This window comes from Squalius cephalus (assembly GCF_949319135.1).
Source record: "Squalius cephalus genome assembly, chromosome: 1".
NCBI classification, from domain to species: domain Eukaryota; kingdom Metazoa; phylum Chordata; class Actinopteri; order Cypriniformes; family Leuciscidae; genus Squalius; species Squalius cephalus.
This window is the reverse complement of record NC_137122.1, coordinates 23,568,860-23,590,509: the sequence shown is the minus strand read 5'-3', so window position 1 is coordinate 23,590,509 and position 21,650 is coordinate 23,568,860. Positions and strand designations below refer to the sequence as shown.

The following is a 21,650-nucleotide window of genomic DNA, read 5'->3' as shown; positions in this document are numbered from 1 at the left end:
AACGCATTAAACTGGAAAAAGTTAATTGCATGCGTTAATGCATTAACATTGACAGCACTCATTTTTATATTGACATTGTGTGATTTTGTATTCCTATTATTTGTTTTAATGCATGTGAAGCACTTTAAGTTGCTTTCCATGTATGAAAAGTGCTATACAAATAAATGTTTATTATTATTATTATTAGGGGTTCAAGCACGAAGTGCTGAAACCCTATTGTAATTGCCCTGATTTTTAGGGGTTCAAGCACGAAGTGCTGAAACCCTATTGTAATTGCCCTGATTTTTATTAGGGGTTCAAGCACGAAGTGCTGAAACCCTATTGTAATTGCCCTGATTTTTATTAGGGGTTCAAGCACGAAGTGCTGAAACCCTATTGTAATTGTGCTGATTTTTATTATTATTAGGGGTTCAAGCACGAAGTGCTGAAACCCTATTGTAATTGTGCTGATTTTTATTATTATTAGGGGTTCAAGCACGAAGTGCTGAAACCCTATTGTTATTGTAAGGATTTTTATTATTATTATTATTTTCCCCTAAAACGCATCGTGCAGACCAAACCGTAAGAGCTGGAACCTTGAAAGTTGGCCAAATGGTAGTCCTCAATTTGGGGAGAACGTATCAAAGTATGACCTCGATTGGCCCATAGGTGGCGCTATAGCGACCAAAAGCGCAAAACTGCTCAGAACTCCTAGACCGTATGTCGTAGACTCAAGTGTCTTATATCATTGGAAAGCTGGACGCCTGACGAACAAAACGTATATCTCCGATTTCATTTCCGCCATGATAGATTTTCCGCCATTTTGAATTTTGTCAAAAACCTACTTTTGCGAACTAGTCCCTGGTTTTTCGCCCGATCGGAACCAAACCAGTGCAGAAATGTTCTCTAGAGACTGAAGATCAATAATTATCGAAAAAAAGTCGAAATTTCGATTCACGGACGCTAAGGGGCGCCAAAACGTACGTTGTGGGAGGGGCCTATTTTACTAAAATGGCTATAACTCCAGAAGTAAATGAGGTATCTTCACCAAACTCGGTACACATATGTATGAGCTCAATATGAGGTAACAGTAAAAAAATCGCGGCGATTGGCCACATGGTGGCGCTATAATAGGAAAAAAACATAAAACAGGCTTTAACCACCTGACCGTTAGTCCGATTGACTTGAAAATTGGTATGCAGTGTCTTGGTCCAAGGTGTCATGTATGTCTATGAGGACATTGGCGTATCTCAAAAAACATGGCCGCCATCGGCCAATGAAGTTTGAGCACCTATTAGACAAGGTTAACGGAGGCCGATCGGAACAAAACTCGGTGGGCATGTTCTACTCATGGCCCTAGAGGTCTGTAAGAATTTTAAAAGAAATCGGCCACTAGTTGGCGCTAACGAGTTTTATGGCTCTGTAATCACGTGGTGTTACACTTATTGTCACAAAATGCATACCATTTCATAGATCTCCTCTTGTTGAACAACTTTGCCTCAAGAACCATTGCTGTCAATCAAACCGTTCATTAAATATTCGTAATTATGTTAAAAACCTACTTTTGCGAACTAGTCCTAGGTTTTTCGCCCGATCAGAACCAAACGAGTCTAGGACAATTCTATGGACTCTCTAGATCAATAATTATCAAAAAAAAGTTGAACTTTTGCATTTTTCGCATGGGTATATTGGGGTCATAAAGAAAATGGGCGTGGCAAAATGCACTCAAAAGTCTATAAATCCTAAACGAAAACTCAGAACTTCACAAAAATTGATGAGCATATGTGTCATAACCTGCTAAAGAAGCATGGAAAATTTTATGGAGATCGGACCGTAGTTGGCGCTATAACTGTTAAAACGCTTTAAAACCATATATTTCCTATGGTAAATTGCCTGTATTTGCTGTAAATGGTGTCTTCTATCATCATATAATGTTCATATCATAATGTTCAAAACCAGTGCAGCACAATTCTCTGAACTCTCTAGATCAATAATTATCAGAAAAAAAGTTTAACTTCTTTAAAAGGTGATTTTATATGAATATAATGACATATTAAGCCAATAAGTGGTATTTTACTGCCCCCTGCTGTCATTTCATCATACTACTCCCTAATATTGTTATAAAATTCATATTTAGACTTTATAAAATCATTATTTTAACATTTACAATCACATTTTGTCAAAACTCATCTATTGAGTATTACTATTGACAATTGTGTTACACTGAGATATGGAAATGGACGAAAGTAAATGAATGAAATGAAACGAAAGTATAACGGCATTTAAGCCACGCCCCCGAATACAAATTCATTCATAACTCGAAAACGGAAAGTCGTTGCGCGCTCAAATTTTGATGGTGAGGACCTCTCCGGGCTCTTGATCGAAACGTGTCGTCGCGGGCCTCGGGAGCGCGCCCCCCGCGCATCGCCAGCCCGCGGGACCCCCGATTTTGAACGGCCATTACTCCCGACCCAGACCACCCCGAACATTGTGTGAGAGCTCGTTGGAAAGGGCCCGTCCTTGGCTATCTTCGATTCAAATGTGGTGTTATTTGCCCTGGGCATTCCAGAGATAATAGCCCGAACAGATATGCCTTATAACAGTCATAACTCCCAGCCCCAATCGCCCAAAAACACCTTGATGGTCTCATTCAACAGGGCTCCTCAAGCACTATCTATGCTCTGAGTTTCAGAATTTTTCGCCTTTTGGTTCCTGAGATATAAGTAAAAAAACAAATTCCCATTCATTCATTCAAACACTTCAACTGTAAAATGTAAGCTATAATACCACTGTTGTCCACTAGAGGGAGCAGCAGGATTACGCATGATCTTTTAATTCGCTTTCAGTATTGGGAAATAAACAAATGCTTTAAGAAGCAATCTTTTTTATTATTATGTTTTTTTTTTTATTATGATATTTGTATATATTTTATTTTTTTATTATGATTATGAACGGTTTGATTGACATTAGTGATTCTTGAGGCAAAGTTGTTCAAGATGAGGAGATGAAGATATTTTCACAATATCACATCCTAAAACCATTGAAAACATATTTGTCTTTGTGTGTGTGTGTGTGTGGATGTGTGTGTGTTTGTGTATGTGTCTGTGTGTGTAAGCATGCTTAATGGAAAGAACATGGAGAAACTGCTTTGTTTTACTGGTGGATAAAAAAGTCTTTCAAATGAAAGTGAGTCAATTAGTGGTCTTCTACTGCCCTCTGCAGGACATTCTACTTAATAAAATATTTTCATCTGTGCTTTTGCATAAGTTTTTGGACTATATAAAATTACTTGCATGAAAATCACCTATTATAACACAGTCATGTTTTGTCAAAGTTTATCACTTCACTTTTACTGAGCTCTCAGTTTGAACAATTCTGCCTCTCAGTGATTAATTTGAAATCTGAAAATGGTGTTATACAGAGGAGATTTGCAATTATCATTTTGTTACCTATCTTTTATTTTAAATATCTACATCTACAACAAAATGTGTGTGCATGTGTGTGTTCAAGCATGGTTAGTGTATTAAGTATTATTGTTTAAGTATTATTGTTTTCATTTACATTTTAACCACCAGAAGAAGAACACTCATTGGTTCATTCTGCTCACTAAAATATAATTTTTCATTTTTTTTCCATTTGAAATATTGTTTAAACTTAATAAAATCATTAAAATAACATTTCAAATCATATTTTGTCTGTTTATAAATCCCACAGACTCACATTGGCTGCAATACTAATGTTTTTGTAAAACACAGACCTGATAGTCTAATCTGTGTGTATTGTGCATATATTATTGATATTATTACTATTGCAAATCATGTTATTGTAACTCATATCTTAATAGAATATTATTTGTAATTTTAATTCTTTATTTCTTAATTGTTTTTTTATGATTACTACAGATATTATCACCAAAGATATCAACTACACCTTCACTTTTAGTATTGACAACAACACAGCACACACAGCACACACAGCACAATCACACACTCACTAATGCATTCAAATAAATGTAATCTTACTGTGCTACTTTATTTGTACATGATTAGAATGAACAGAAATCTAAGACTATTTTTCTTATTTTGTTAAAGCCATTTCAGACTCCAAGTAAGCATTATATTACTAATCATCTATTTTAAAGGTTCCATACAATTGAAAACTGTATTTATCTTGGCATAGTTGAATGATAAGAGTTCTGGACATGGAACTGACATACTGTGAGCCTCAAACACCATTGTTTCCTCCTTCATGTGTAAATCTCCTGTTTGCAAAAGACCGCTGAAAAATGAGTGAATCCCACCATAACACCGACTGTGATGTTGGAGTCAGGATCATTAATATTTATACCCCCCAAAATTTGCATTTTCCAGTCCATGTTCTAGGCCAGGCAGTGTTAATGTGGACCTGCACAGCCGAATCATCAGAAGATCTGCAGGTATTGTGAAGAAGCAAGCAAGGACAATAGTGAAAATGGCAGATCATGGATATAAATGTTATGTCTGAGGCTGTGCTGCGGATTTGAGAACTTTTCATTCCCTTCCCACAAAAGAGAACTGTCAACAGGCATGGTTGATGTTTACAACAGGATACCTCACCATTTTAATTCAAAGCTGTTAGTTTGCTCTTAACGGAGGCCAATCAGAACGAAACTCTGAGCATGTTCGACTCGTGGCCCTAGAGGTCTGTAAGAATTTTGAAAAATCAGCCACTAGTTGACGCTAACAGGTTTTACGGCTATGTAATCACGTGATGCATATCATTTGATAGATCTCCTCATACTGAACAACTTTGCCTCAAGAACTAATGCTGTCAATCAATTTGTTCATTAAATACTTGCGATTATGTTAAAAACCTACTTTTGCGAACTAGTCCTAGGTTTTTCGCCCGATCGGAAATATACCAGTGCAGTACAATTCTCTGGAAGCTCTAGATTATTAATTATATAAAAAACTTTAACTTTACCCATTGGGTAGCCATAACAGGATCATTTAGAAAATGGGTATGGCAAAAAACACTCAAAAGCCTGTAAATCCTAAACAAAAACTCAGACAACTCACTAAACTGCCTTATGTGCTTAAAGACCCTAAATGCTTGAACCCCGCTAAATGCTGCTTGCAGCTTTAATTATTATTATTATTCCGCCGTAAAACGCATCGTGCAGCCCAAACCGTAAGGGCTAGAGCTTTGAAACTTTGCCATATGGTAGTACAAAAATCGAGGAGAGGTTATCAAATTATGACCCCGATTGGCCCATAGGTGGCGCTATAGCAACCAAAAGCGCGAAACTGCTCATAACTCCTATACCGTAAGTCCTAGACTCAAGTGTCTTATATCATTGGAAAGCTGGACGCCTGACGAACAAAACGTATATCTCCGATTTTATTTCCGCCATGATAGATTTTCCGCCATTTTGAATTTTGTCGAAAATCTACTTTTGCGAACTAGTCCCTGGTTTTTCGCCCGATCGGAACCAAACCAGTTCAGAATTATTCACTGGAGTCTGAAGATCAATAATTATCGAAAAAAAGTTGAAATTTCGATTCACGGTCGCTAGGGGGTGCAAAATTAACGTTGTGGGAGGAGCCTATTTTACTAAAATGGCTATAACTCCAGAAGTAAAAGAGGTATTTTAACCAAACTTGGTACACATGTGTAAGAGGTCAATCTGAGGTCACGGTAAAAAAATCGCGGCGATTGGCCACATGGTGGCGCTATAACATGAAAAAAACATAAAACAGGCTATAACCACCTGACCGTTAGTCCGATTGACTTGAAAATTGGTATGCAGTGTCTTGGTCCAAGGTGCCATGTATGTCTATGAGGACATTGGCGTATCTCAAAAAACATGGCCGCCATCGGCCAATGAAGTTTGAGCACCGATTAGACAAGGTTAACGGAGGCCGATCAGAACGAAACTCGATGGGCATGTTTGTCTCATGGCCCTAGAGGTCTGTAAGAATTTTGAAAGAAATCGGCCACTAGTTGGCGCTAACGAGTTTTATGGCTCTGTAATCACGTGGTGTTACACTCATCCACACAATATGCATATCATTTGATAGATCTTCTCATGCTGAACAACTTTGCCTCAAGAACCATTGCTGTCAATCAAACCGTTCATTAAATATTCACGAATATGTCTAAAACCTACTTTTGCGAACTAGTCCTAGGTTTTTCGCCCGATCGGAACCAGACCAGTCTAGGACAATTCTCTGTACTCTCTAGATCAATAATTATCAAAAAAAAGTTGAACTTTTAGATTTGTATGGCTGTAATATGGTAATTTATAAAATGGGTGTGGCAAAATACACTAAAAAGCCTATAAATCCTAAATGAAAACTCAGAACTTCACAAAAATTGGTCAGCCTATGTGTCATAACATCATTAATAAGCATGCAAAATTTTATGGAGATCGGACGATAGGTGGCGCTATAACTGTTAAAAAGCTTTAAAACCATATATTTCCTATGGTATGTTGCCTGTATTGGCTGTAAATGGTCTTTTCCATCTCTGATCATATAATTTTCATATCATAATGTTCAAAACTAGTGCAATACAATTCTCTGGACTCACTAGATCAATGATTGTCAGAAAAAGTTGAACTACTTCATTTGGATAGCTATAATAGGTTCACTTCAAAATGTAGCCTTTACCAAGTGTCCCCGAAAGCCTATATCTCTTTAATGAATGACTCAGACCTTCTTAAAAACAAGTCAGAACATGTGAAATATCACTCTGAACATGCATGAAAATTTTCAGACAGATCAGACAAAATTTGCCTCTATAACAGTTAAAAAGGTGAAAATGATATGATTATAATGGAATGTTAAGCCAATAAGTGGTATTTTACTGCCCCCTGCTGTTCAAAATAGTCATTTTGTCATATTGTTCTATAATTTATATTTAGACTTTATAAAATCACTATTTTAACATTTACAATTACATTTAGTCAAAATCCATCTGTTAAAGTATTAGTATTGACAGTTTGATCACATCATACATTTCAAATGTCTGCATCTACAACATAATGTGTGTGTGTAGTCTTAGGTTTCTGAATAAATTCTGAATCATCTGATTAATAGCTTGCAAAGACTTTGTGAAATGTTTATAGACCATTCAAATATATTTTCATAATGACATATCCCAATAGCATTGAAAAAACAACAACAACATTTGTCTTTGTGTGTGTGTGTGTGTGTGTGTGTGTGTGTAAACATGCATTATGGAGTTAAAATGGAAAAACTGGTTTGCTTTAGTGCAGAAAAATGGTGAAAATCAAGAAGTTTAAAGTGAAAGTGAGCCAATAAGTGGTCTTCTACTGCCCTCTGCTGGCCATTCTACTTATTAATGAAGTCTACTCACATATGCTTTTGCATTCATTAGACACTAAAAATCACTTATATAACAATAAAACACAAAAAAATCACTTATATAACAATTACAATTGTAGCACAATCATATTTTGTCAGAGTTGATCACTTCATTTTTACTGATACTTCACATAATTGCTAGCAATGTGGTAAATCATGGTAAATCACACTAAAAACATGGTAAATCATAATAAATAATACTAGAATGTGGTGTATCAAGGTAAATCATACTACAATCCTGGTACATCATTCTAGAACATGGTATATCATGGTACATCATGCTAGAACATGGTAAATCATGGTAAACTATGCTAGAACAGGGTAAATCATGGTAAGCCATGATAAATCATAATAAACTATGGTAAATCATGTTAGAATGTGGTATATCATGGTAAATCATGCTATAACATGGTAAATCATGGTAAACTATGCTAGAACAGGGTAAATCATGGTAAACTATGATGAATCATGGTAAACTATGATAAATCATGATAAACTATGGTAATCCATGCTAGAATCACAGTAAACAATGGTAAATCATACTAGAATGTAGTATATCATGGTAAATTATGCTAGAATATGGCAAATCATGCTAGAATCATAGTAAATAATACTAGAATATGCTAAATTGTTGTGGGAGGAGCCTATTTTACTAAAATGGCTATAACTCAAGAAGTAAATGAGATATCTTCACCAAACTCAGTACACATGTGTATGGGTTCAATTTGAGGTCACAGTAAACAATTCTATGGAGATCGGACCATAGGTGGCGCTATAACTGTTAAAAAGCTTTAAAACCATATATATCACATGGTAAATTGCCTGTATTGGCTGTAAATGGTCTTTTCCATCTATTATGTCAGTGGTTACATGCTTATTAAATAAATCTTAATAACTTTTGATACTTTTGTGCTTAAATGCCTTAAAGGCCTTAACTGCTTGAACCCCGATAAATGCTGCTTGCAGCTTTAATTATTATTATTATTATTATTCCGCCGTAAAACGCATCGTGCAGCCCAAACCGTAAGAGCTGGAACTTTGAAACTTTGACAGATGGTAGTACAAAAATCGAGGAAAGGTTCAGAGATTATGACCCCGATTGGCCCATAGGTGGCGCTATAACAACCAAAAGCGCGAAACTGCTCATAACTCCTAGACCGTATGTCGTAGACTCAAGTGTCTTATATCATTGGAAAGCTGGACGCCTGACGAACAAAACGTATATCTCCGATTTCATTTCCGCCATGATAGATTTTCCGCCATTTTGAATTTTGTCAAAAATCTACTTTTGCGAACTAGTCCCTGGTTTTTTGCCCGATTGGAACCAAACTAGTGCAGAAATGTTCTCTGGAGACTGAATATCAATAATTATCGAAAAAAAGTGGAAATTTCGATTCACGGTTGCTAAGGGGCGCCAAAACGTACGTTGTGGGAGGGGCCTATTTTACTAAAATGGCTATAACTCCCGATGTAAATGAGGTATCTTCACCAAACTTGGTACACATGTGTATGAGCTTACTCTGGGGTCACAGTAAAAAAATTGCGACGATTGGCCTCATGGTGGCGCTACAAAATGAAAAAAACATAAAACAGGCTATAACCACCTGACCGTTAGTCCGATTGACTTGAAAATTGGTATGCAGTGTCTTGGTCCAAGGTGCCATGTATGTCTATGAGGACATTGGCGTATCTCAAAAAACATGGCCGCCATTGGCCAACGAAGTTTGAGCACCTATTAGACAAGGTTAACGGAGGCCGATCGGAACGAAACTCAATGGGCATGTTCGGCTCATGGCCCTAAAGGTCTGTAAGAATTTTGAAAGAAATCGGCCACTAGTTGGCGCTAACGAGTTTTACGGCTCTGTAATCACGTGGTGTTACAAATATCCACACAATATGCATATCATTTGATAGATCTCCTCATCCTGAACAACTTTGCCTCAAGAACCATTGCTGTCAATCAAACTGTTCATTAATTATTCATTAATATGTTAAAAACCTACTTTTGCGAACTAGTCCTAGGTTTTTTGCCCGATCGGAACCAGACCAGTCTAGGACAATTCTCTGGACTCTCTAGATCAATAATTATCAAAAAAAAGTTGAACTTTTGCATTTGGATGGCTGTAATAGGGTAATTTATAAAATGGGCGTGTCAAAATACATTAAAAAGCCTATAAATCCTAAATAAAAACTCAGAACTTCACAAAAATTGGTCAGCATATGTGACATAACATCATTAACAAGCATGAAAAATTCTATGGAGATCGGACGATAGGTGGCGCTATAACTGTTAAAAAGCTTTAAAATCATATATTTCCTATGGTAAACTGCCTGTATTGGCTGTAAATGGTCTTTTCCATCTCTGATCATATAATTTTCATATCATAATGTTCAAAACTAGTGCAATACAATTCTCTGGACTCACTAGATCAATAATTGTCAGAAAAAGTTGAACTACTTCATTTGGATAGCTATAATAGGTTCACTTCAAAATCTGGCCTTTACCAAGTGTCCCCGAAAGCCTATATCTCTTTAATCAATGCTCAGACCTTCTTAAAAACAAGTCAGAACGTGTGAAATATCACCCTGAACAAGCATGAAAATTTTCAGACAGATCGGACAAAATTTGCCTCTATAACAGTTAAAAAGGTGAAAATGATATGAATTAATGGCATGTTAAGCCAATAAGTGGTATTTTACTGCCCCCTGCTGTTTAAAATAGTCATTTTCTCATATTGGTATTGGTATCAGCCATGGTAAATCATGATAAATGATGGTGTGTGTGTGTGTGTGTGTGTGTGTGTGTGTGTGTGTGTGTGTGTGTGTGTGTGTGTGTGTGGTACAAATATAACAAAGGTTTTATTTTCCAACATGAAAACAAACATAACAGAGTGCTAGTGCACAAACAATAACCGACAATGATAATGGATGAGAGGGGAACTTAAATACACAGATCAAGACAAGGACAACAGGTGACGGTTATGATGATGAGGAGCTTGGACTTAAACCTGAATGCACACAGACTTATGGGGACTCATGTCACCGTGGGGACCTAAATTGAGGTCCCCATGGGTACAAAAGCTTATAAATCATACAGAATTAGTTTTTTTGAAAATGTAAAAATGCAGAATGTCTCCTGTGATGGGTAGGTTTAGGGATAGGGGCAGTGTAAGGGGATAGAATATACAGTTTGTACAGTATAAAAACCATTACGTCTATGGAGAGTCCCCACAAAGATAGTGCACCAGACATGTGTGTGTGTGTGTGTGTGTGTGTGTGTGTGTGTAAGCATGCATTGAGTTAACATGGATAAACTGGTTTGCTTTAGTGCAGAAAACTGGTTTAAAGTGAAAGTGAGCCAATAAGTGGTCTTCTACTGCCCTCTGCTGGCCATTCTACTTATTAATGAAATATTTCAACATGTGCTTGCATTCATACTTGAATACACACTAAAAAAATCACTTATATAGCAATAACTATTATAACACAATCATATTTTGTCAGTGTTAACCACTTTATTTGCACTGACACTTCAAATAATTGCTAGTAATGTGATAAATCAGGCTAGAAACATGGTAAATCAAAGTAAATAATCCTAGATTGTCGTTTATCTCCTGGTAAATAATACTAGAACGTGGTATATCATGGTAAATCATGGTTAACTATGCTGTGTGTGTGTGTGTGTGTGTGTGTGTGTGTGTGTGTGTGTGTGTGTGTGTGTGTGTGTGTGTGTGTTTGTGTTTGTGTGTGTGTGTGTGTGTGTGTGTAAGCATGCATTGAGTTAACATGGAAAAACTGGTTTGCTTTAGTGCAGAAAACTGGTTTAAAGTGAAAGTGAGCCAATAAGTGGTCTTCTACTGCCCTCTGCTGGCCATTCTACTTAATAATGAAATATTTTACATGTGCTTTTGCATTCATACTTGGACACACACTAAAAATCACGTATATAACTAACTATTATAACACAATAATATTTTGTCAGTGTTCATCACCTCATTTGCACTGACACTTCACATATTTGCTAGTAATGTGGTTAATCATGCTAGAAACATTGTAAATCATAGTAAATAATACTGAAATGAGGTGTATCAAGGTAAATCATGCTAGAATCCTAATAAATCATTCTGGAACATGGTATATGATAGTAAATCATGCTAGAATCATATTAAATAATTCTAGAATGTGGCAAATCGTTGTGGGAGGAGCCTATTTTACTCAAATGGCTATAACTCAAGAAGTAAATGAGATATCTTCACCAAACTCAGTACACATGTGTATGGGTTCAATTTGAGGTCACAGTAAACAATTCTATGGAGATCGGAGCATAGGTGGCGCTATAACTGTTAAAAAGCTTTAAAACCATATATATCCCATGGCAAATTGCCTGTATTGGCTGTAAATGGTCTTTTCCATCTATTATGTCAGTGGTTACATGCTTGCTAAATAAATCTTAATAACTTTTGATGCTTTTGTGCTTAAATGCCTTAAAGGCCTTAACTGCTTGAACCCCGATAAATGCTGCTTGCAGCTTTAATTATTATTATTATTCTTCCCTAAAACGCATCGTGCAGCCAAAACCGTAAGGCCTAGAGACGTGATACTTGGTCAAATGGTAGTAGTATTGCTCGCTACTCAGATACACGGACTTAGCCAAATCGGCCCATAGGTGGCGCTACAGCGACCAAAAGCGCGAAACTGCTCAGAACTCCTAGACCGTATGTCGTAGACTCAAGTGTCTTATATCATTGGAAAGCTGGATGCCTGACGAACAAAACGTATATCTCCGATTTCATTTCCGCCATGATAGATTTTCCGCCATTTTGAATTTTGCCAAAAACCTACTTTTGCGAACTAGTCCTAGGTTTTTCGCCCGATCGGAACCAAACCAGTACAGAAATGTTCTCTGGAGTCTGAATATCAATAATTATCGAAAAAAAGTTGAAATTTCGATTCACGGACGCTAAGGGGCGCCAAAACGTACGTTGTGCGAGGGGCCTATTTTACTAAAATGGCTATAACTCCAGAAGTAAATGAGGTATCTTCACCAAACTCGGTACACATGTGTAAGAGGTCAATCTGAGGTCACAATAAAAAAATCGCGGCGATTGGCCACATGGTGGCGCTATAACATGAAAAAAACATAAAACAGGCTTTAACCACCTGACCGTTAGTCCGATTGACTTGAAAATTGGTATGCAGTGTCTTGGCCCAAGGTGTCATGTATGTCTATGAGGACATTGGTGTATCTCAAAAAACATGGCCGCCATCGGCCAATGAAGTTTGAGCACCTATTAGACAAGGTTAACGGAGGCCGATCGGAACGAAACTCGATGGGCATGTTCAACTCATAGACCTAGAGGTCTGTAAGAATTTTGAAAGAAATCGGCCACTAGTTGGCGCTAACGAGTTTTACGGCTCTGTAATCACGTGGTGTTACACTTATTGTCACAAAATGCATATCATTTGATAGATCTGCTCATGCTGAACAACATTGCCTCAAGAACCATTGCTGTCAATCAAATCGTTCATTAATTATTCGCGAATATGTTAAAAACCTACTTTTGCGAACTAGTCCCTGGTTTTTCGCCCGATCGGAACCAGACCAGTCTAGGACAATTCTCTGGACTCTCCTGATCAATAATTATCGAAAAAAAGTTGAACTTTTGAATTTTTCGTATGGCTATAATTGGGTCATAAAGAAAATGGGCGTGGCAAAATGCACTCAAAAGCTTATAAATCCTAAACGAAAACTCAGAACTTCACGAAAATTGGTGAGCATATGTGCCATAATATTCTAAACAAGCATGCCAAATTTTATGGACATCGGACCAAAGGTGGAACTATAACTGTTAAAAAGCTTTAAAACCACATATTTCCTATGGTAAATTGCCTGTATTGGCTGTAAATGGACTTTTCAATCTATTATTTCAGTGGTTAAAAGCTTTCTAAATAAATCTTAATGTCTTAAATGCTTATGTGCTTAAAGGCCTTAAAGGTGCCATAGAATGGATTATTTTATTATTTTATAATGTTTCCTGGGGTGCCCTTATAATGTTAGTATGTTTTTTAGATCAAAATTTGTTATAATTTAGAAATAAAAGGCATATTTCCTAGCCTGATTTCATCCATTGATTTGAACACTCTGTTTGAAGGGGCGTGTCTGCTGTGAGACTTCAGTGTTGTTGCCCACTGCTGTGATTGGCTGACATGCTTGCATATGAAATATCTGGCATTACATGTAGAGCTATCTGGAAAACTTTTACTATTACAGCTTTTATATGTTTTTACTATTACAGCTATCGGGATTAACGAATCATGATAAGTTTTTTTTAAAGTATTTAGATCTATTCCCATCACATAAAAGGTTTCAGTGATGAGCACTGAGCAGATGACAGCCTGTTGATCGCGTGAATGAAGATCTTATCACTGCAACGCGATATACTGATGTATAAACAGTGTTGAACGACTTTGAAAGAAAGATTATCTGTCTGAATTTGAACAATTACACATCAGAAATTCACATAACCCACTGGTTCTCCAGAGGCTCGGATGAAGGAGCAAAAAAATATTTTTGTGTTCATTTGTACAACCAAACACTGAGCAACTGCCATGCTTCGTTCGCTCGTTTGCAAGCCATGATGTCTCTCGAGGAAAAAACAATATCGCGCTGGATCTAGATAACACAATGTAAATTATCGTTAATAAAATCCCTACTTGCCGCTTGCGGGAATATAACGTTAGTTGAAATTGCCCCCTTCGTCCGTTTGAGACGCCGAGAGAAGCCTGCTGCTTGATATTGTTGTAACAGTCCGTGGTGAAATGGGCAGAGCAACTAAACAACTTCGAATTAAACTGTAGCGGTATCCGATTATAGATAGATAGATTATAGATAGATCTGCCATTTTCCCTATGATCCTCCTCCTGCTTGTTTCTTCACCTGCAGAACTTCTGATGATTCGGCTGTGCAGTTTCGCCTGGCACTGAGCATGGGCTGGCATATGCAAATTTTTAGAGGCGTACATATTAATGATCCCATCGGTTTCGTCACAGTTGGTGTTATGTGGAGATTCGCCCGTTTTTCAGGGGTGTTTTTCAAAAACGAGATTTAAATAAGAAAGAGAAAACTATGGTGTTTGAGACTCACTGTATGTCATGTCCATGTACTGAACTCTTGTTATTTAACTATGCCAAGATAAATTCAATTTCACATTCTATGGCACCTTTAAATGCTTGAACCCCGATAAATGCTGCTTGCAGCTTTAATTATTATTATTATTCTTCCCTAAAACGCATCGTGCAGCCAAAACCGTAAGGCCTAGAGACGTGATACTTGGTCAAATGGTAGTAGTATTGCTCGCTACTCAGATACACGGACTTAGCCAAATCGGCCCATAGGTGGCGCTACAGCGACCAAAAGCGCGAAACTGCTCAGAACTCCTAGACCGTATGTCGTAGACTCAAGTGTCTTATATCATTGGAAAGCTGGATGCCTGACGAACAAAACGTATATCTCCGATTTCATTTCCGCCATGATAGATTTTCCGCCATTTTGAATTTTGCCAAAAACCTACTTTTGCGAACTAGTCCTAGGTTTTTCGCCCGATCGGAACCAAACCAGTACAGAAATGTTCTCTGGAGTCTGAATATCAATAATTATCGAAAAAAAGTTGAAATTTCGATTCACGGACGCTAAGGGGCGCCAAAACGTACGTTGTGGGAGGGGCCTATTTTACTAAAATGGCTATAACTCCAGAAGTAAATGAGGTATCTTCACCAACCTCGGTACACATGTGTAAGAGGTCAATCTGAGGTCACAGTAAAAAAATCGCGGCGATTGGCCACATGGTGGCGCTATAACATGACAAAAACATAAAACAGGCTTTAACCACCTGACCGTTAGTCCGATTGACTTGAAAATTGGTATGCAGTGTCTTGGCCCAAGGTGTCATGTATGTCTATGAGGACATTGGTGTATCTCAAAAAACATGGCCGCCATCGGCCAATGAAGTTTGAGCACCTATTAGACAAGGTTAACGGAGGCCGATCGGAACGAAACTCGATGGGCATGTTCAACTCATAGCCCTAGAGGTCTGTAAGAATTTTGAAAGAAATCGGCCACTAGTTGGCGCTAACGAGTTTTACGGCTCTGTAATCACGTGGTGTTACACTTATTGTCACAAAATGCATATCATTTGATAGATCTGCTCATGCTGAACAACATTGCCTCAAGAACCATTGCTGTCAATCAAATCGTTCATTAATTATTTGCGAATATGTTAAAAACCTACTTTTGCGAACTAGTCCCTGGTTTTTCGCCCGATTGGAACCAGACCAGTCTAGGACAATTCTCTGGACTCTCCTGATCAATAATTATCGAAAAAAAGTTGAACTTTTGAATTTTTCGTATGGCTATAATTGGGTCATAAAGAAAATGGGCGTGGCAAAATGCACTCAAAAGCTTATAAATCCTAAACGAAAACTCAGAACTTCACGAAAATTGGTGAGCATATGTGCCATAATATTCTAAACAAGCATGCCAAATTTCATGTTGATCGGACCATAGGTGGCGCTATAACTGTTAAAAAGGTTTGAAAACCATATATTTCCTATGGTAAATTGCCTGTATTGGCTGTAAATGGACTTTTCCATCTATTATTTCAGTGGTTAAAAGCTTTCTAAATAAAACTTAATGTCTTAAATGCTTATGTGCTTAAAGGCCTTAAATGCTTGAACCCCGATAAATGCTGCTTGCAGCTTTAATTATTATTATTATTATTCTTCCCTAAAACGCATCGTGCAGCCAAAACCGTAAGGCCTAGAGACGTGATACTTGGTCAAATGGTAGTAGTATTGCTCGCTACTCAGATACACGGACTTAGCCAAATCGGCCCATAGGTGGCGCTACAGCGACCAAAAGCGCGAAACTGCTCAGAACTCCTAGACCGTATGTCGTAGACTCAAGTGTCTTATATCATTGGAAAGCTGGATGCCTGACGAACAAAACGTATATCTCCGATTTCATTTCCGCCATGATAGATTTTCCGCCATTTTGAATTTTGCCAAAAACCTACTTTTGCGAACTAGTCCTAGGTTTTTCGCCCGATCGGAACCAAACCAGTACAGAAATGTTCTCTGGAGTCTGAATATCAATAATTATCGAAAAAAAGTTGAAATTTCGATTCACGGACGCTAAGGGGCGCCAAAACGTACGTTGTGGGAGGGGCCTATTTGACTAAAATGGCTATAACTCCAGAAGTAAATGAGGTATCTTCACCAACCTCGGTACACATGTGTAAGAGGTCAATCTGAGGTCACAGTAAAAAAATCGCGGCGATTGGCCACATGGTGGCGCTATAACATGACAAAAACATAAAACAGGCTTTAACCACCTGACCGTTAGTCCGATTGACTTGAAAATTGGTATGCAGTGTCTTGGCCCAAGGTGTCATGTATGTCTATGAGGACATTGGTGTATCTCAAAAAACATGGCCGCCATCGGCCAATGAAGTTTGAGCACCTATTAGACAAGGTTAACGGAGGCCGATCGGAACGAAACTCGATGGGCATGTTCAACTCATAGCCCTAGAGGTCTGTACGAATTTTGAAAGAAATCGGCCACTAGTTGGCGCTAACGAGTTTTACGGCTCTGTAATCACGTGGTGTTACACTTATTGTCACAAAATGCATATCATTTGATAGATCTGCTCATGCTGAACAACATTGCCTCAAGAACCATTGCTGTCAATCAAATCGTTCATTAATTATTTGCGAATATGTTAAAAACCTACTTTTGCGAACTAGTCCCTGGTTTTTTGCCCGATTGGAACCAGACCAGTCTAGGACAATTCTCTGGACTCTCCTGATCAATAATTATCGAAAAAAAGTTGAACTTTTGAATTTTTCGTATGGCTATAATTGGGTCATAAAGAAAATGGGCGTGGCAAAATGCACTCAAAAGCTTATAAATCCTAAACGAAAACTCAGAACTTCACGAAAATTGGTGAGCATATGTGCCATAATATTCTAAACAAGCATGCCAAATTTCATGTTGATCGGACCATAGGTGGCGCTATAACTGTTAAAAAGGTTTGAAAACCATATATTTCCTATGGTAAATTGCCTGTATTGGCTGTAAATGGACTTTTCCATCTATTATTTCAGTGGTTAAAAGCTTTCTAAATAAAACTTAATGTCTTAAATGCTTATGTGCTTAAAGGCCTTAAATGCTTGAACCCCGATAAATGCTGCTTGCAGCTTTAATTATTATTATTATTGCATCAGAGATGTCACATTGTTTACAGCTGATTGGTCAATATTTTGGTTTGAGATCTCCTACCCAGCATCCCAATGTGCATACTATCCATCCTAAATAGGTGAGATTAGAATAAGTGTCCTAAAGCATAATATGTTGAAAAGAGTATGACGAAAGTTCCCGGATGGTCTACTATTTCTGGTAGTGTGGATCCGTGCACATTCTAACAGCTAATATTTACCACAACCCATTGCGCTTTGGAGGAGGATTCAGTTCAGAGCTACAAACAAATAAAAAGTGTTTTAAAAAAAACTACAAACATGGTGGATGTGCACTGTCGGTTAAGTAGAGAGGTTTAGATAAAGGGGTTTGACTGACTAATAATCAACATTTAATCAACATTTCACCTGATTACAAATTTATTTAATATTATTCATGTAATATTTCATCTGCAACAATATGAACTATAAAGATTTTATATAAAAGTCTCATTTACGCCATAAGCTTTAAAAGTTACTTCTAAATTTGGTTGTTGTGGTGTTGAATTTTTGGGCAGGAGTTTGGAGCATCCTGTTCTTTAAAAAAAAAAAAATTGTTTAGTTTTTTTATTTTTATTTTTACAAATATTTTTCTTCTGTACTTGCTCCCAAATCCTAGACTGGGATTAATGTACCAGTTATGAAACATAACTCGCATTGAAAGCACAGACATAAATTGCACAGGCTGCCACACCAATCTGCACTCTTACCTTCACAGCTGATTGTGTCTGTGATTTTCCATTCTGTTGTGATCCATTAATTCCTGCTCCTGCCGCAAATCCCAGTAATCCTCCGAATCCTCCTGCTGTTACTGCTGCTGCTACTGCTAATCCTGATGCTGCTGCTCCAGATGCTGCTACTCCTGCTACTCCTGCTGCTCCAGATGCTGCTACTCCTGTTGCTGCTACTCCTGCTGCTTCAGATGCTGCTACTCCTGATGCTGCTACTCCTGCTGCTTCAGATACTGCTACTCCTGATGCTGCTACTCCTGCTGCTTCAGATGCTGCTACTCCTGATGCTGCTACTCCTGCTGCTTCAGATGCTGCTACTCCTGATGCTGCTACTCCTGATCCTGATGCTAGTGATCCTGCTGCTCTTGCCAGTGATACTATTTTAAATATGGTTGTTGCTGCTATTCCTAATCCTCCAATTAATTTTGCTGCACGTAATGCTGCTTGTATTAGGTCTACCGCCCATTGTAAGTTATCTATCACCCACTGTATTGTATTTATTGCCCACTGTGTTCTTCCTACTGCAACCATTGCAGCTCCTGCTAGCGCTCCAGTTACTGCTGATCCTGTTAGTGATTGTGTTCCTAACAATGAGAGCAATAATGCTGCTGTTGTTCCTGCTAGGCCTCCTGCTACTGCTGCTATTGCTACTGCTACTGTTCCTGTTCTTGCTTCTGCTTCCCATAGTGATTGTAAAATGCTTACTCCAGCTGCTGCTCCTGCTGCAGCCCCTACTACTGTTTCAGCTATTGTTGATGTTACTGCATTACCTATTACTACTGCAACTGTGGCAACTGTCAGTGCTATTGTTATTTTTAGTGGTGATTTTAGAGTTGCCCTTTGATCTCCTGCTGCTTCTCCTGTCACTGCAATATTAAAGAATTGTCTTCATGAAATGTCATCATCACAGAAATACAAACACCTTAAAATATGCTCACTAATGTGTATAGGATATGGATGTCATCCAGTAATAATTTACATTTCTTACCCATGTTGCTTGATTTTAATTAGCCAGGATGACACAGATCTTCCCAATAAGCACCCTTGTCGGGTTTACAGCTCCTTTCCCCCTCTTTATTCCCAAGCAATTTGTCCTCCTTTAAAGAAACAAATGTTTGTTTTTGTTTTATGACATGACATGCAGCAGATAAAGAGTTTCTGAAAGTTGTGTGCTTGTCTTGTAAGCAGGTATACAGTGCAGTGCTGATGAGGGACAGCCCAGCTAACAGATTTTTGTTGAATTTTTGTTGACTGAAATAAAGTAAAACTGGTTAGTAAAAAGTGAAGCTGGTAATGCTGCTTTTGAAGTTGTTTAATCCTCCACTGCTGAGATCTTCAGAGTTTTAACATCTTTTATCTTCAGTTGATTTCATCTAAGGCTGTGGCTAAATCAATTTTGTGTTATTTCTCTTGTGCTTGTTCACAGCAGGTGTTTGAATGATTGAAAAAAATGTTTCCGGAACACACTAACTTTTAAATAACCTTCTATTAACATTAAGGAAACTAGGCATTTGTATGTTCCTAGAATGTTAAATTGTTAATCAAAATTAAGTTGAAAGAACGTTTGAGTAACATTATACTTTTTAAAACACGGTCCTCTAACATCAAGAAAACTGGACATTTTTCTTAAATTGGATAATTTTGATAAGATTTGGTTTCCCCTTCTCCATTACCTTGATAGCGTAGTTTAAGTAAGTGTGTAACATTGACTGTCCCATTAGAGTGACACGACATAAGTCCCTAGGGTGGGGTTGGTAGTATGGCCAACTTTGGGAACTTTTTTGTATTTCTTGTTCATTGTGTTTTGATTTTGTTTTTTGTTTTTCTATTTTTTGGTTTGTTTGTTTCTTCCTTATGTTTATAACAAGGAATCATAAAAGCTATGTAACGTCTCGGTTACATATGGTAAGGAGGAGACGCTGAAGGAGGGAACGGAGACGCCACGTCGAGACCGACGAATAGGAATATCGCTAGAGAAGCCAAACTACTTCGAGTGAAACTAAACGAGCCGATGCACATTGGCGTGCAATCATTTGCAACAGCTTCTCTGCCACGCAGCGCGGGTATATAACGAGCAACAGGTGCGATTTCACTTCAGTTTTATAATGAGGAGCCAAGCCGATGAGCTGGCTGCCCCGGCGGGCCGCAGCAGATGTGGCGACGGGACGTGGGGTCTCCGTTCGCTCCTTCAGGGAACGAGGGTTACCATATGTAACCGAGACGTTCCGTTTCGGTCGGTCAGTCGACGCCACGTCGAGACCACTGAATAGGAATCCCTACCAAAGGGCCACAGCTGCTGACCCCATCCAGCGCCCAGTGCAAGCCGCTTGCCCCTTCTTGCCTGGAAGGATGACAGGAGAGGGCTTACACAGAGAGTATCTGTCACTGTTGTTCCGTGATAACCCATACAGTGAGATTATTGGATAACACTGGGAAAGTGTGCCCTTTCTGTTAGGAAGGGGAACACTGCGGAACCCACATTCTTCCCTGAAGGAGTTATACATATGGACTAACCCGAAGGTTGTACTGCATATGAAATACTGGGTGACTTAGCCCAAGGGAAAGACACAGGCTTCCGTTTAGGAGCAGCCGTGGAAGAATACACTTATGGGATCCCCGCAGGGTCACACATATGGGACCCAGCCAAGATTCAACGGATCAAGGCCTGGCGCTGGACGCTCTGCCATGTCCGGCCTGAGGGTATTTGAGGACTCACAGGTTTTTCACTCTGGAGCAATAGGGGGCACACTGTAGGGCACAGCAAACCAACAGAGGCGGGCCTCTCAGTGCTTCTACCCATTTAGGGTGAGAACACTGGAGGAGACTGGCTTTACACGTTTATAATATCTAGCGAACGTGTTAGGTTTCGCCCAGCCTGCAGCTCTACAGATTTCTGTTAGCAAAGCGCCACGTTCCAGTGCCCAGGAGGATGCAACGCCTCTCGTGGAGTGAACATGCAACCTGAGTGGGCAGGGCACGCCTTGTGCTTGGTATACAAGGTGATGGCATCCACTATCTAGTGGGCCAGCCTCTGCTTGGAGACAGCCTTTATCTTCTGCTGGCCTCCGTAACAGACAAAGAGCTGGCCTGAGGTCCTGATGCTTTGGTTTCTGTCCACATACAGTCACAGAGTGCGGACGGGACAGAGCAAAGCCAGGGCTGGGTCTGCCTTCTCCAGGGGCAGCGCTTGCAGGTTCACCACCTGGTCCCTGAAGGGAGTGGTAGAAACTTTGGGTACATAGCCAGGCCGGGGTCTCAGTACAACATAGTTGTCACCCGGCCC

The 21,650-nt window shown here is 38.7% G+C and overlaps 1 protein-coding gene across 1 annotated transcript in view; it reads right to left on the bottom strand.

Moving 5' to 3' along the window:
• Positions 1-21,650, bottom strand: part of LOC307171349 (interferon-induced very large GTPase 1-like) — a 91,448-nt gene that overhangs the window by 49,178 nt on the left and 20,620 nt on the right. The window contains exons 2-3 of the mRNA XM_079892919.1: positions 19,356-19,464; positions 18,347-19,233 (exon numbers count right to left, since the gene is read on the bottom strand). Coding sequence (XP_079749045.1) covers positions 18,347-19,233; positions 19,356-19,359 — 891 coding nt within the window. The 5' untranslated portion in view covers positions 19,360-19,464. The remainder of the gene's footprint in view (positions 1-18,346; positions 19,234-19,355; positions 19,465-21,650) is intronic.